The sequence below is a fragment of the Calliopsis andreniformis genome, chromosome 8 (assembly GCF_051401765.1).
Source record: "Calliopsis andreniformis isolate RMS-2024a chromosome 8, iyCalAndr_principal, whole genome shotgun sequence".
NCBI classification, from domain to species: domain Eukaryota; kingdom Metazoa; phylum Arthropoda; class Insecta; order Hymenoptera; family Andrenidae; genus Calliopsis; species Calliopsis andreniformis.
In genome coordinates, this window is record NC_135069.1 from 2105690 (window position 1) to 2120573 (window position 14884).

At 47.3% G+C, this 14884-nt stretch overlaps 1 protein-coding gene across 1 annotated transcript in view; it reads left to right on the forward strand.

Moving 5' to 3' along the window:
• Nucleotides 1-14884, forward strand: part of Tmtc2 (Transmembrane O-mannosyltransferase targeting cadherins 2) — a 146681-nt gene that overhangs the window by 113863 nt on the left and 17934 nt on the right. The window contains exon 7 of the mRNA XM_076383368.1: nucleotides 9225-9469. Coding sequence (XP_076239483.1) covers nucleotides 9225-9469 — 245 coding nt within the window. The remainder of the gene's footprint in view (nucleotides 1-9224; nucleotides 9470-14884) is intronic.

Sequence of the window (14884 nt, forward strand, 5' to 3'; positions counted from 1 at the left end):
TTCGATGTGTCTTGCGAAGTGGAAGCTATTCTTGGTTAAGCTTTATGTAAATCAGCTGGATACAGTAAAGAAAAATAAATTGGATTAAGGATACTGAAAATTCTGTTGTTTATTTAGAAATTAACCCTTGGATCCTCTGAATATATTCTCTACAAAAAGATATTATACTATAGTACTAGGAATTCATCTTGAAATATCTGCAAACATAGAGCTATAGCTTGAAACTCTATCCATTTACCTCAGAGAGGAATGATCGAGTCGGGGGACGCTTGTCAACATCACAAGACAATAGATAATGATTCCTGCTACGTGACTAGCGTGACACTTGAAGCGCGGAGAAGAAGAGCGACGAAGGGGTGGGATCGCGTAGAAAGCTGATAGTCGTTAATTACCACCTTCTAACAATCGGGCGCGAAACAAGGGGCGCAATCCATTACGAACAATGACAGCGACTAGCGCGTGGCTGGATTAACCAGCCACTCAGAATCCGCCGGTGTCGTTATTAGAAATTCCTCTGACCCCTTCCTTCAGTCACGGTGTATATTAGTTTGCACGCGCGCGCCGTTTACACAGCGACCGACAGACACGGAATTCTCGGTCGTATTCGCCGCTAACTAGATTAATTGTGCCAAGGGACGTGTCTCGAACCGCCGCGAACACTCGAGCGAAGCGTATCGAGCTGCTTGACCGAATGTCTGTAATTTAGCTTGGATTATTTAATTAGGAACGCTCCCAGCATCCCCCTCCCGCCCTCTTACTCCGCTCGCTCTGCCTCGGAGCTACGTCTGCCGCCTCTTCGCGTCTCGCTAAATATCATTAGTTCGAGGGCGCACGAGCCGCCGCGCGGAATCTCGCGATTTCCTCGACTTTCGCTTTCGACGTGCTCCTGCCGCGATTAGACCTCCGAGTGCCTCGAAATTGCGCGTTCCGTGCTTGAACCATCAAGGGAAGTGGAACTGTTTATAACTGCGCGCCGGGGGCTTTTCGTTGATTTATGGCGGGCAGAAAAATAGCTGGAGTATTATTACGTGGCCTTTGAATAATTGAATGGCACTGTACGTGTGATGGAACCAGAAATGAGAGGAGAGATTTATTATTCTCATACCAGCGAGAAGTAGAAGTAGATCAGACCTGGTCAGACAGAGGGAAGCGAAAGAAGCCATTCGGTAGCAAGTAGTACAGCTAAAGGTGGAATCTTGCAGTGACAAGTAGTAGAGCCCATGGAATGTCAGACGTAGCTGCAACAAAGTTGCAGTACAACGCTTCGCACTTTGTCTACAATATGAGGCCATGTAACTTTTTTATAGGACCTCTTAGTAGCAAATCATTCGAGTAAATGAAGATATTTAATATAAGTTCACTGTTACTTTTTGCTACCTTTAAATTTGCATATCCGTTTTCTGATACTGTCGCAGTTTCGTTAAAATACTAGGTAATCAGGTTAAATAACAGAGTAGTAGTAATGTTGGACTATGATAAAATATACTTTATTGAATCAAATTATGATCATAAATACAAGATAACATTATTATTAATTACAGAATAAATTCTACAAACTCACCAATTCAACATTTTCACTCTCTCACCCTTTGAAATTTCTCTTTGTTCGCCACGTCGCTCCGTTACAATCTAAAACATAATCACTCATACCTATTCGCTCATAGTTACATATAATACAATTATTTTCTTACATTATTATTACTAAACGTACCAACAATATTTCGCAACACATGTGATATTCCACATTGGGAACCTGTAAGCGGTATAAATTGGTGTGTCACCAGCCACACGCAGCAGAATTGCCTCAGTCGCGGTCAGACAGCGGGAAGTACAGGTGGCAGCCTGACCACCTTGCAGCAAGTAGTACAACCAAACGCGAAGTCTCGTGGCGACAAGTAGTAAAGTTCACAGAACGTCAGACATGCGTGCAGCAAAGCTTGCAGCATATCGATTCGCACGTTTTTTGCAATACAAATCCTCGTAACTTCACTATCAAACTTCCTAACTATCAAATCGGTAAATTAAACGCGAACATAAAATTCCAGAAGCGTTCATCACTCACTTAACAAGGTTCCCAACGTAAACGCTGGCTTCTCGATCGCCAGAAAAATGCGGGCAGACTTCGCAGCCGATCAAACGGACGATTACGCAAAATCCAAGTGTGATTAATTACTCAACTAGCAAACTTTTCCCTGGATTACGTGGACGAACCTCCAACCCCTTCGAAGCACTGACCCCAGCATCGATCGCAGATATTTTATACGTATCGACCAATGTCTTTGCCACAACTAATACACGAAAACTCCTGAGGAGAATTTTGTACACGTGTCAGAGGATCGTCAAACGTCGCCCTGCTATCGCGTCGATGAACTCGCCCATCGACTTAAATTCCATTAATCAGCGAGATGAACAAGACTGCTGGCGTGGGCTGTCGTTTGATTAATTACGCTCACGCTGCACTTTGCATTTATCTGGAAACGTGGTCGTTCGACGGCCGATACTTCCGAAATCTGGCCATCGAGGCGTCGACGCCCGCGTCCCGGCGCAATCTCCGCGGCCGGATAAACCACGAAGACAGAGACGGACCGCCCGGGGATGCGACAAGTGTCGAGATTCCCGGCTGGATCGCAGGAAATTAGCCGGATTGCCGTACGAGCACTTAACACGATTGATTCCCTGGAACACGGCAATTCGGCCAGGGACTTCCTTCCGCTCTTCCTTACCGCAACGACCCGGCCACTTCTCAGTCTTCCTCGCGAGGAAAATCCTCAAAGGAGCCATAGCTGCATCCTAGAACACGAATTTCGAGACTCGCGAAATCGCCTGCAGAATTGCCCTCGCGAATTTCTGCGTTGAGGGACCCTCGATGGCTCGAGGAAGGTCGATACATGGAATTACCTGGCGAGACGCGAATTTTCGATTACCCCTGGACGGCTCGTGAACGAGCTCACTTTTTTCTGTGGCCGAAGAGCCTAGAGGAAGCTCGGTGAACTCGAGTCTCTCGTTTACCCACCGGGTGAAACTTCCCCTTTAAAAGGTTTTTTCGCCAAGAGTTTTGGTAGTGCCGTCGAATTTCGTGGATAACCACTCTTAAGTCTCCCGAACCGCGGCAGTCGCTTCCTGCGCGCCACTTTTTAACCGACCCTAACTGGCTCTCCTCTTGCAGCGCGAAAGGGACCGAAACGGAAGAGGCGGCAGGAGACGAGGGCCAGGTAAACGCATTTAGGTACACAGGGGAAGTTAGATGCGCGCAAACATGCGCTTGGACGCACGCGCAAACAGACTAGATACACGAAAACCGTAAACACACGTATCGACAGGCTCGCGCATTTTCGTCTACGTCGGTCGATAGAGCTCTGCTACTATGTAAGGCCATGTCCTGGTACCTGAATACTAATTTTATTTCACTTAGGCTTAGATTCCAGTGTATCTGATGAGAAAAAATAGTAGATTTAGCAGAACGTTTGTGTACTTCAGAGTCCAGGTATCGGGGCATTTACCCTGCGTCCTCAGGCAGGTATATGAGGGATGGTCGCTCGAATTTTTGACAATAGATTTTTTATAATATTTTAGTCAGAGGACAAACTTCCAGAAAATTATTATTTTCCTAAATACACTGGAGTCCCACCAGAACTCTGGCCTCACAATTAATACAAATTATACACAGCACCTCAGCGAGTGTTTTATCGCGACTCAGGGAAACGTTTCTCTCCGTTCATCGCGGGATTCAGAGCCTTCCCGTAACTCTGCCCCAGAATTTCAATTTAGTTCAGCTACATTTCGATTCACGCGGTCGCAAATTGCTTTTGCCACAGTCTTTCTCGAGGCCGACACGCGACCCTCTACGACCCATTAAACGCCCCGCTGTTTTATTTACCTGTTCGCGCGGGAGCGTCGTAACCCGAAACTGGTGCTTCAGACGCAGGTTTTAACGATGCTAACGCGTGGCTCGCTTGGATAATGGATTGCCAGGAACAGGTACGAAAGCTAACAAAAAGGAACCAATAATTCTCTGCCAGTAAAAACCTACTTTGCACCTGTCGCTGGAGTCTATGCGCAAAAAGGACGCATGGAGATCTTGGGACAGGTAAGTACAGCCTGGGGAAGCTGGAGGGCACGCATCCCTGCGAACACAGTGGCAAAAAAAGCAGGAAAAGGGAGCTCCTGGTAGGGCTGCGGCAGTGGTCCACAAATTGGCGGCAGATCGGTCCACTAATTACCAGAACGACTGGTGTTTTAAAAGCTAGGGGCTGTGACGAGCGATTTGCCTAGCGGCAATAGGGGCAAAAAGGAGGTCCAGGGATCCTATCAATCGGAGAGGGGTCATGCCGCTTGGCTGGCTGTACGTGGCCCTGTGACGGACCGAATAGATTGAAATTGGCACTGGTCTGCGAGCAATTCCGATGCAGACATGGCTGAGGCTAATAATTCACTTGCTTCCACACCGGCGGCTCCCTAAACAAGAACATTATTATTGTCCTCACGAGCGCGGGGTACAAAGGAACTGTGATGGGAGCCAGGGTCAAGCTCGATCGAGTCGATTTATCGATCCTGGGAGGGGGGAGAACGGTCGAGTTAGCGGAGGAAATTGCAAGGCACACAACAAAACTCGACTGCACGATGGAATCTTAATTCCGTGGAGTTCAATCCCCTGCTCCCCTGTCTTCTTACCCCCCGACCTCGCGTCTTACCCCCTCCCATTCGTAATTAGGAAGCAAACAGAGCGGCGGTCTTGCCAACTTGGCGGAGTCGGAGATGAAACAGCAGTTTCCCTCCGCCCATTCTTCTTCCTCGCCGCTGACCACTCCTCGCCGCCCCCACACCTGTCTCGTTCCTCGTTCCCCTTCGCTGCGCGATCGCGTCCAGCTGCGAGCCCCTATCGGTATATTTCACTGCCAAACGCAGACCTGCCGAGGTGTCGTCGCTCGTTTCACCCTCGTCCCCCCTTCTCGCCAGAGGGGCCTCGAATCAACCGCCGCGAAAACTGTATCGCGAGACGCTTTTTATTCGGTCTCTGGTGGAGGAGCTGCCTCGTCGCGAGCTCTTTTTGCGCGAAAGTCGTGGAAACGAGGCTTTTTTGGTCGGTGAAATATTACTCTTTCCGCGGCCGCGTCTTTGGCTTTTTCTCTACAGCCTGCATATATTAGACGAGCTGCTTTCGAGTTGTTATTCCTGGGACTCTGTAACGCTGCGGTGCGTCGGTGAACCAAAGGCTTCGGGTGTAGGATGAACACTCGGTGACATGAGAGATCGATTGACGAGGTGGCACTCGAAAATGGTACTCGTGTCGTGAGATGTTGTGTAGAGTTGCGAGTGTTCGTTGAGAGGGCACTGTGTTGTGAGAGCCTGAAAGGAAATGAAAGGGTCGATATATATGTGAAATCGTTGGCTAGGGTGAATAAGAGAGAGTATATGATCAGAGATATATCGATATCTTACCTAAAGGAGGAGGTAGTATTCTTAGAAGTGGTTTTCTGGTTTGCAGCTTCGTTGCTACTTCACTGGAGACACTTTCCTAGGATGTAACATTGATGAATTCTCTTCAGACGTCGATTTTCAGATTTTAGACATCATTGGGAATTGTTTCCAGCGTTCCACGATTTGTCTCCACTCCCATAGAGATGATTTCAAGTCCCCACCTTAACTATATTCCCATCAAACTTTATTTCTGTGTTTAGAGACTTCCCCATGATCCTCTATCAACCACTTGCTACCTCGCAACTTATTTAAGTATTTATTTTAACAAAAGTCGATAAGAGTTTCCCGGAAAGAGCATACAGTAATCTCCTTAAAAGAGTCTCTCAGTCGGCATCTTCGCTTCAACATCCCAGGGAATCAATAAATGAAGAGACAAAAGGCATCTCCATTACAATGGACAGCTCTGTTTCAGCAGGTTCCACATGCCCCATGTAACACAAAGATACATCGTCCACAATATTACGCAGCAGGCAATAAACATGTGACACATTTCCCTCCACCGAGGACAGCTCTACAGGCGACGGATTACCACCGATCGATCCCAGATCCCGTAAAACCCAACCGAACCCAGCGCGATTGCAAATGACGTTCGCAATTGCGGTGGAACGCGGGGATCTAAAATATCCGCGCGTGCCGCAGAACGAATATTCCCCGCTTTCAATTAATTATCCAGCCAACAAAACGCGCCTTGGCCCGCCGAGATTACGCTGGAAGCCCGCGGAAGCTGTACAGCAAAGCAGGTATCGCGTCAAAAAATCTGATTCGACTTCCTCGACTTCCATCAGCGAAACGCGAGCAAGACGAGCGATAATCGTTGAGAAGGGTATTCCCCCGAGTTTCCACGAATCCACCGTCGAGATTATCCGCGGATAATCTTCCTCCTCGCGGAATTCCGTCCCTTTCGTTCGAAAATATGAAAAGAGAACCGTGGAACTGCTTATCCGACTGTTGGAACTTTTCAAACGCCGCCCTTATCTCTCGGTCTGCCTCCCTTCCTCCTCCCAACGTCGAGATGTTTAATTAACAAAAAGTTCCCCGCTAAGATCGCAGAGCAGAGCGTCGGAGGCGGCAATTTCCTGGCGAGGCCAAAGGAACCACGGTACCTATGTTTCACATTATTTTGAATAAGGAACGAGGCAGGAGCTGGGCAATCCATTTTCCTCGCCAGAGTCCCCTGGGATACTCTATGGAATTAGAGTAACCGAGCTCCCTCGTCGTGGATACAGTTTGCGCGACGTTTATTCATGTACAGCGTCCCCTGCGCGCCTTCTGCTGGGATACCGCGAGTGTAATATCTTAAAACGCCGCCCAACGTCGGGCCAACGAGGAAGCGCTGCAATATCGTGACGGATTGCGTGGAGAATCAGGTCGGGCATTTCGTAAGGGGTTGCCTGTGATCTGATGGAACGAGAGGTCCGCTGGGCTTGGGAGCGTTTGCTTTTCTAAGAGCAGAGTCTTTGAGAGGCGGGAAAGTTCATTTATCGAGGTATGAAGCACGGGAATCAGGTATCGATTACTCATTAGGGCGGTAAGAAGGTCTTTTCAGGGGTGGCTGTTGGGGAGACACGTGTCAAGAGGGGAGGGGAGGAGAGTAGCGACGAGTGGAGGATGTGTTGAGATGTTCTTTAACATCGTCCCTTATTAGTTACACGATGACTGATAAATTTGTTTTAGAGAAAGATTTTGTGATATTGTATTTTAGTTCACAAAGAATAAGGAACTAGTATGTTCCTTCTTAGGGACCAAATAATATCACCAAAGCTTTTAGGAAACTTACTTAAGACTACTGTTAGTAATGAATACAGTAGGACGTTGATTATCGGAATTAATATTTCAAACTTCAGAGTCAAATTTTCTTTGCTTTTGATAAATCGAAGAAGATCCAGTTCATTAAAGCATTAAATTTCCCTCATTCGAATCCTGAACCTCAGGACACTGAATTGAAAGCTAGAACTGGATCCCAAGAAATCTTGTAAAAGCCGAAGACTCCACAAAATCCTCAAAAACGATTCTAATTAACCCTCCAGATCACCTGGTGATAACCCAATTAAATCGATACCCTGCCATCTGAAAAACCAGCCCCGATATCGAAGGGATTTCCCACTGAAAATCGGATTTCCGTCGGCGCGACGGCGGCGCCGGAAAATTTGCCAATCACACGTTCCACTAATGAAAGTCTCCCTCCCTGTGCCGCCCCCGCGTTGCACCTGTTTATACAGCGTCGTCTCGGCAGCGAGGGTAAACGTCTTACGTCGGCTGGCGTAATATCGCGAGGGATGATATCGGGATTAGCAGCCGGCTGCGCGTACTATATTACACTTAGCGCGTAGAATGGCAAACGTCGCCCCCAGGGGTGGAGATTCAAGTTAAACGCGACGAAAATTAGGGGATCGCGAGAGGTCAGGAATCGGAGATCCATCGTGAAAATCCCTGCGAAGCGGATTGCCTCGAATTAGGTGGCCCTCGTCGATCGAAGGCTCGCCTTTTCTACTCTTCGACCCCTACTCCTCCCCCTCCCCTGTGTGTAGCAGGTTAAGGGATCAGGGTGTACGACGCGACAATAAAAGTGGAAATAAACTTTTTAATACGTTTCACTTTGCCCTCGTTATGCCGTGACGCGGCCCCGAGACCTCGTCCTGGAAGATTGCCGCCGAGGAACTTGAAATTTTTAATTAAAGTTGTAGACCGCGGCTTTTTGTCCGACGCCTCGTTTGCTGGCATGCAGCGTTGTGTCTAGGATCGTTTAACGACGCTGGGAACAGGGCGCGATAAAAATTAGACGACAACAGGAGATAGGGATGAAAGCGGAGGGTAATAAATTGAGCATGGAAATGAACTGGGGCCTAAAAAGTTTTCAAAGGTGGCTCGACTGGGTCGACGCTATTCGCTCCCTCGCGATGGCACGCTTTCAGAAACGAATTTATTTTAATTAAAATTTTCAAGCGTTGGCATTCGGGGAGGCTAAGAAAGGCTGAAATTAGCTGAGAAGTCAGCTTAATCTTCGTTTCTTGGGCGATTTTACTATGACTGTCCGTCGAGTCGCGGGATATTTAGTAATTATGAAGAAGGAGCTAGGGGGCGCGACAAAGGGCAGCCACTCGCCGCGGCGGAAATTCATGCGAACTTAACTCGATTTGCCCCGTCAGTCCCCCGTGAAACCACCTCTGCAATGCCCTTTTAATTAAAACCGGATAGACCAAGGAACGAACTGGTCGCCAGGCTATGAATGTCTGAATCTACTGGCTGAGAACTAACGACGTTGCTCGTGCCTGATTTGTCTGGATTTCTGAAAGGACAGACGGCTTTCTCGCTCGCGAAATCTCTGGCTCTCCTTACCGAGGGACAAAAACAACCCCTTTGCTGCGGTTATTTCCCTAAGCCACTGTACATGAACCAAATCCGCTTTCAGAGATTCTTTTAATGCAAACGAATATAAGTAGAGCTTTAATTAACTAGGTTTCCTGTGTCTATTACCAGAAACATTTATGTACCTCTATTCAAACTCAGTCCTCGCTTGATCCTCCTCCCAAAGCACAGAATACTTCCACCCAGTTGACAATATCCCGAAAAACGATGCAAAGGGGAGTGAGATACAGTCGAATAGAGGTCCAGGAATGGGCTATCACAGTCTACGAGGACAAATGGAGAAGGCTGCCCGTTCGATTTATATAAATTCATGACTGGACGGCGGCGGAGATCAGCTGTAATCCTCAGCGCTCATGATTCCTTATCGTTTGTCTTTGCAGAGGCTTACGTGAACCTGGGCGCGGCGCTGGCCTCCGTGGGACGCGGGACAGAGGCGGCTGCGGTTCTGAGGGCAGGAGCTTCCTTGGACGGGTCTGGCCTCAAGGACAAAAGGGCTCACGAGGCGGCCAGAGTGCAGGCCCTCCTCCAATTAGGCGCACTCTACACCGATCAGGGCAGATTACAAAGGGCCCTCTCCGCGTACAGGGAAGCCCTTGACGCCCTGCCGGATCACTATCCTCCTCAGGTCAGTTTGCATCCCCCTTCGATGCTCCATTAACGCGAAACAGCTGGAGGGAACTGGGAACTACGCGCGCCACTTAGACGCGATAACGCATTCGGCAGATCCCTTTGACGGCCGCGGGCCACCTCCTCGGGGCAGATTTCCAATGGACTCCGTGCTCCATATTGATGAAACCGCCAGGATTCCTTGAGTAATTCTGAGCAATGGAACATGGGTTTCATCCTCCCCTCGACTGTTTAGACTTGTGTCCTATAAATACAGCTAGACTGGGATCTCCTACTTTACATACAACCTACGAGCCAATGGTAGGGTACCTATGACTGATATTTCAAGCAAAAAGTTGCTCCGAAAAGTGCACTTCATTAAACTCTCCCTGCGTGTTTAAAACCAATAGCGGTACTTCTCGGTTAAATCAAATTAGCACTCGCAGAATCACGTGAGAGTACGGTTCCACGTACGAGTCGCAATTTTCGTAATCGGCCGCCGCGAGAGAGCACGCGAGGCCAGCGTGGAGGGCTAATTAAATTCACCAAGTATCGATCGCGAAGGGGTGAAGCGACACGGTTTTTCGGCCGACCAAGACGGAGTCCCGATGCTCGAAAGGGTTCTCGCGTAATTAACGTTTATCGAAGCGTGAGAACGATCCTGTAGCCGATGGGGGACGCAAAAAGGAGCTCGTGGAATGAAATTGTCGAACCGACGCTTGTTTTCATCCCCTCGCGTGCAAATATGATTTTCAGTCGCGTCGTAAACCAAAATTAAAAATTTTAAGCCCGCCATAATCCAGCGCGGCTATCTGGGAACCTCTCTGTCTGACCAGTGGCGGAGCGTGTCTACTTTTCTCCTTGCTTTACAACGCCTCGTGAAAACGCCGACGCGTTTAACTCTTTCAATTTTCGTTTAATCTCCTGCAAATTTTCTCGCGAAGAGCCTGCGTGGGTCCCCGGAAACTTTCTTAGACTTTGATGTACTGCATTAAACTCCGAGTCTGCACGCTGTCGCGATACTCGTAAAATCATATTACAACAATTATCGCGATTATACTTACAGGACGTATAATCTTCCCGGAATAAATATTACTCAATGTGCAAATTTTATGAGTTCCGCCGCGTCGCGAATTTGCATCGGGACTCGGGATTTAATATGGAAACGGGAGGAACTTCTGGAAACGTGGAATTTAAAGTGATCTAATGCACTTGGACAAGTGACAAAACGTCCCATAACTTTATAGAGGAACAGCGTCCCGAAAATTTCATACTTCTGGGAGATCAATAACCGCACGCGTGGATATAGACACGAGGTTATGACAGGGACTGACAGCTAATAAAATCTATTTCAGAATTCATCCCTCGATTTTGATTTTGATGCAGCAGGGAAATTATACGATATTTCAAAACCTTTCATCGCCTCGAATCGAGTCTCCTCGAATCTGGTTGAAGAACAATCAATCCAGAAACGATTTTCGACCTTCCATCGAGCTTCTTTGCCGATGGAACTCTTAATTGCTTCCCAAGGTTATTCCAGCCGCGAGCAATTTCCAGTCAGCTGTTCGATTGTCTCGCAGGGGTTGTTTTACCTCCTGGCTTTGCGTCTTAAGGAGAAGAGGAGCTAGCCAAAGACGTCGGCGTTTCCAAGCCATCGCCTGCTCAGACGTGTGTTCTTACCACTAGCCGAGCCACCCCTTTATTCCACCCCCGTCGTCAAATTTCCCGCGATCCTATTCGTCTTTCACCCTGCTTGAGCTCGTTTTCGCGCCACGCTCGACCGCGCCGCGCCGAGTTCTCGCGAATTTCCGGGGCAGCAGGGTTGCTTCTGGCCCTTCCTTCCACCCCGACGACCAGCGACCAGGTTTTTCCACCCCCGCCGCGACGCAGGCCAACTTTTTGGGTTCGGGGCGACGCGACAACAACAGCTCGTACAAGCGGCGGCTCTTCGCGCTCGACTTCGACGGAGAAAAGAGGAGTTTGCATTTTTACGAGACGCTCCCTCGGCTCCCCGCCCTCCTAGCCACCCTCTACGTGCCGCAGCCGTGGACACGTTTTGTTCGGCGCATCGTCGTGGAATTCCTGCGCGACAATTTATACGAAAAATATTTTCCACCCTCCCGTGACCGACTATTCTCCACAGATTCCACAATCTCGCCCTGGCGTGTCTCGGAGGGGATGAAATGTCGCGCAGATGCACCAAGAAAACGGGCTCCACAGCCCTTCCAGTGTAAGCTTGGACAGTCGTGGAACTCAGATTTCGATGCGTTTCGAGGGAGGAGTAAGAAGAGTTTCAAGGGAAGAATAATTCTGCAGGGGGAAAAGATTTAGAAGGAGAGAATAATTCTGGAGGGTGTTCAAGGACAGGTGGTACAAATTTTGAGGGATGATTTTGTATGCTAGAATAAGACGAGAATGAAGAGATTCAGAACTATTGATAGTTGAGAAAATACCTAAGGTAATCGTAGACTCGTGTCTGACTCGAGACGGGACTTATTCTACTGATCTCAATATAAAAGATCAAAGACTCATTCTATTGACTTCGCTGTGCCTCATTTGAGACTTATTCTCCTAGCTTCTCTATATCCTCTTCGTGCTTAGTAACTACGAAACTGAGTATGAAAATTTCTGACTCCTCTACAGTATCCATGGCTGCATGGTGTACCTGAAAAACGTAGCTCAGAGCACATTATTCTTCAATTTAATTGTTAAATTGCGTAGTGGATATCGCACAGACCCGATAGCCCAGGAATCGTCAATGGATTTGGATGCAAATGCGAAATCTCTGGGCTTACTAATTTATCGCCGCTCCGCCGTTCGGAATTCCAAGAAGCACCACCCTCTTTATCATTCACCCTGCATTGCTTTTTATCATGTGCACGGTACATTGCCTCCCCCTTCGCCCTTCGCCCTGCCCTACTCCCACGAGCCTGTGACGTCCAGACTTCGGTCATCTATGATCGACTAGATTCGATTCGAATCCGCCTCGCACTGGCACGTTTCCACGGAAACTTTCCTCCAGCCGATCCGCCTAATTGATTAAACCCTCCTCGCCGACGGGGGAATCCGAAATATTTGATATCAGGGGCAGGGTAAATTGAAATTCCTCAGCTTTTTGCGTTCCATCCGCTTCGTGGCTCGAGAGTTCTTCCAGACTCGCGACGAAGAATCCAGCACGAATTGAAGGAAGCTCCGCGGTTTGGGGCCGAAGATCCCGTGCCCCAGGATCCCCTCGCGAGGCCGCGGGAGGACAAAAGCGATAACGTCCTCCGCTGCAGGATTCACGGTCGCCCTGGCGACGAGATAGCCTTCCCAGTCGTAACTTTAAATTGGCCGACGGAGTGATATCGGTGGCTTACGCGAACAGCATCGCGCAGAGCTTTCGACGAACCATTGGTCTGCCACCGACCTCCCCCCTTCGCCCCTCCTTTCTTTTTCCAGTCTCAACGTTCGACGTTATTACTCCAGGCGAGCGTGGAAACTTTCGCCCGCGACGTAACTAGTTATAATGTCCGAGCGCGCCGTTTCAAAGGGGAATTACGCGGAATTGTGCAGAGTTCCCTTTCGTGATTCTGCTTCGAGCTTGTCGCCACTCTGCATGGGGGAATTACATTCGACTTAAAAATCATTTTCAATGGGACTAGCGGGGGGTGAAGTTTGATTAGGGCTGAGAGGATAGCCAATATCCGTGCTGCTGGATGAATACGCCCTATTTATGCTCGAGCTTCCGTATCGCTTTATCGTGTTACATAAACCACATCGACCTACTTTAGCCGCGAAATTCCAAGGCGCCAGACTGTATTTACGCGGTAGATAAAATGGTTGTGGATCGGGATTACCTATCTTTAGTTCCATCAATCGTATATCTAATACACAGGCCAAAAAAATTATAGCATAGAAAAGTTTTGGACAAAAGTCGGATAACTTTGATTGACGATAAGTCCGCGAAAAATCATCGTAGGATTGTCATCTTTTTTTTAAATTACAGCCTGAAGTCTTGACTATAAGATACTATGTCTACATTTTAAGTCTAATCCGCCTCTGCTACTGTAGGGCCTTAAATCTGGCAGCGTGTTTATCGTATTCATAATTCCAAAGTTTGACAAAATGCAGGGATTCGCGAAAATTTTTTTCGGAGATTCCGCTTGCACAAGCATAAACTAGGATCACTCCACTTCAATTTGTAAAAAAGATCATGTCGCTACGATTTTTTTTCGCAAAGTTACAGCACTTCAAAGTAAACCCTGCATTTTGGTCATGTGTTGGCAGTACCTGATGTACTGTAAAATGCAAGGGTTACTTTAATGTGCTGTAACTTTGCGAAAAAAAATCGTAGCGATATAATCTTTTTTACAAATTGAAGGGAAAGGATCCTATTTTATGCTCCCTTAAACAGCATCTCTGAAAAAAATTTACCCGAGCCTGTACATCCCCTCAAAGTTGGCAATTTTCAACGCAGCAGATTGTTAAGTTTGACAAAATGCAAGGATTAGCGAAAATTTTTTTCGGAGATTCCGCTTAAGCGTGAATAAACTAGGATCCTTCCCCTTCAATTTGTAAAAAAGATCATGTCGCTACGATTTTTTTTCGCAATGTTACAGTACTTCGAAGTAACCCCTGCATTTTGGTCATGTGTTCGCAGTACCCGAGGTACTGTAGAATGCAAGGGTTACTTTAATGTGCTGTAACTTTGCGAAAAAAAATCGTAGCGACATGATCTTTTTTATAAATTGAAGGGGAAGGTACCTATTTTATGCTCTTTTAAGCAGAATCCCCCCAAAAAATTTACCTAAGTCGGTGTATCCTCTCAAAGTTGGCAATTTTCAATGCGACAGATTGCAAAGTTCGACAAAATGCAGGGACTCGGAAAAATTTTTTTCAAAGATGCCGCTTGCAGGGACATAAATTAGGATCCTTTCCCTGTAATTTATAAAAAAGATCATGTCGATACCATTTTTTTTCGCAAAGTTACAGCACTTCAAACTAACCCCTGCATTTTCATCATATGTAGGCACTACCCGATGTGCTGTAAAATACAAGGATTATTTTGAAGTGCTGTAACTTTGCGAAAAAAAATCGCAGCGAGTTGATCTTTTTTTTGAATTACAGGGGAAAGATCCCATTTTACGCTTTCTTGAACAGCATCCCCGAAAAAAATTCACCTAAGCTTGTACATCCGCTCAAAGTTGACAATTTTCAATGCGGCAAATTGCGAACTTTGACAAAATGCAGGGACTCGTACAAATTTTTTTCGGAGGTGCCGTTTACAGGTACATAAATTAGAATCCTTCCCCTTTAATTTTAAAAAAAGATCATGTCGCTGCGATTTTTCTTCGCAAAGTTACAAGACTTTAAAGTAACCCTTGCATTTCGACAGCACATGGGGTTGAGTTAATACACGGCATAAATGCAAGGGTTACTTTGAAGTCCTGTA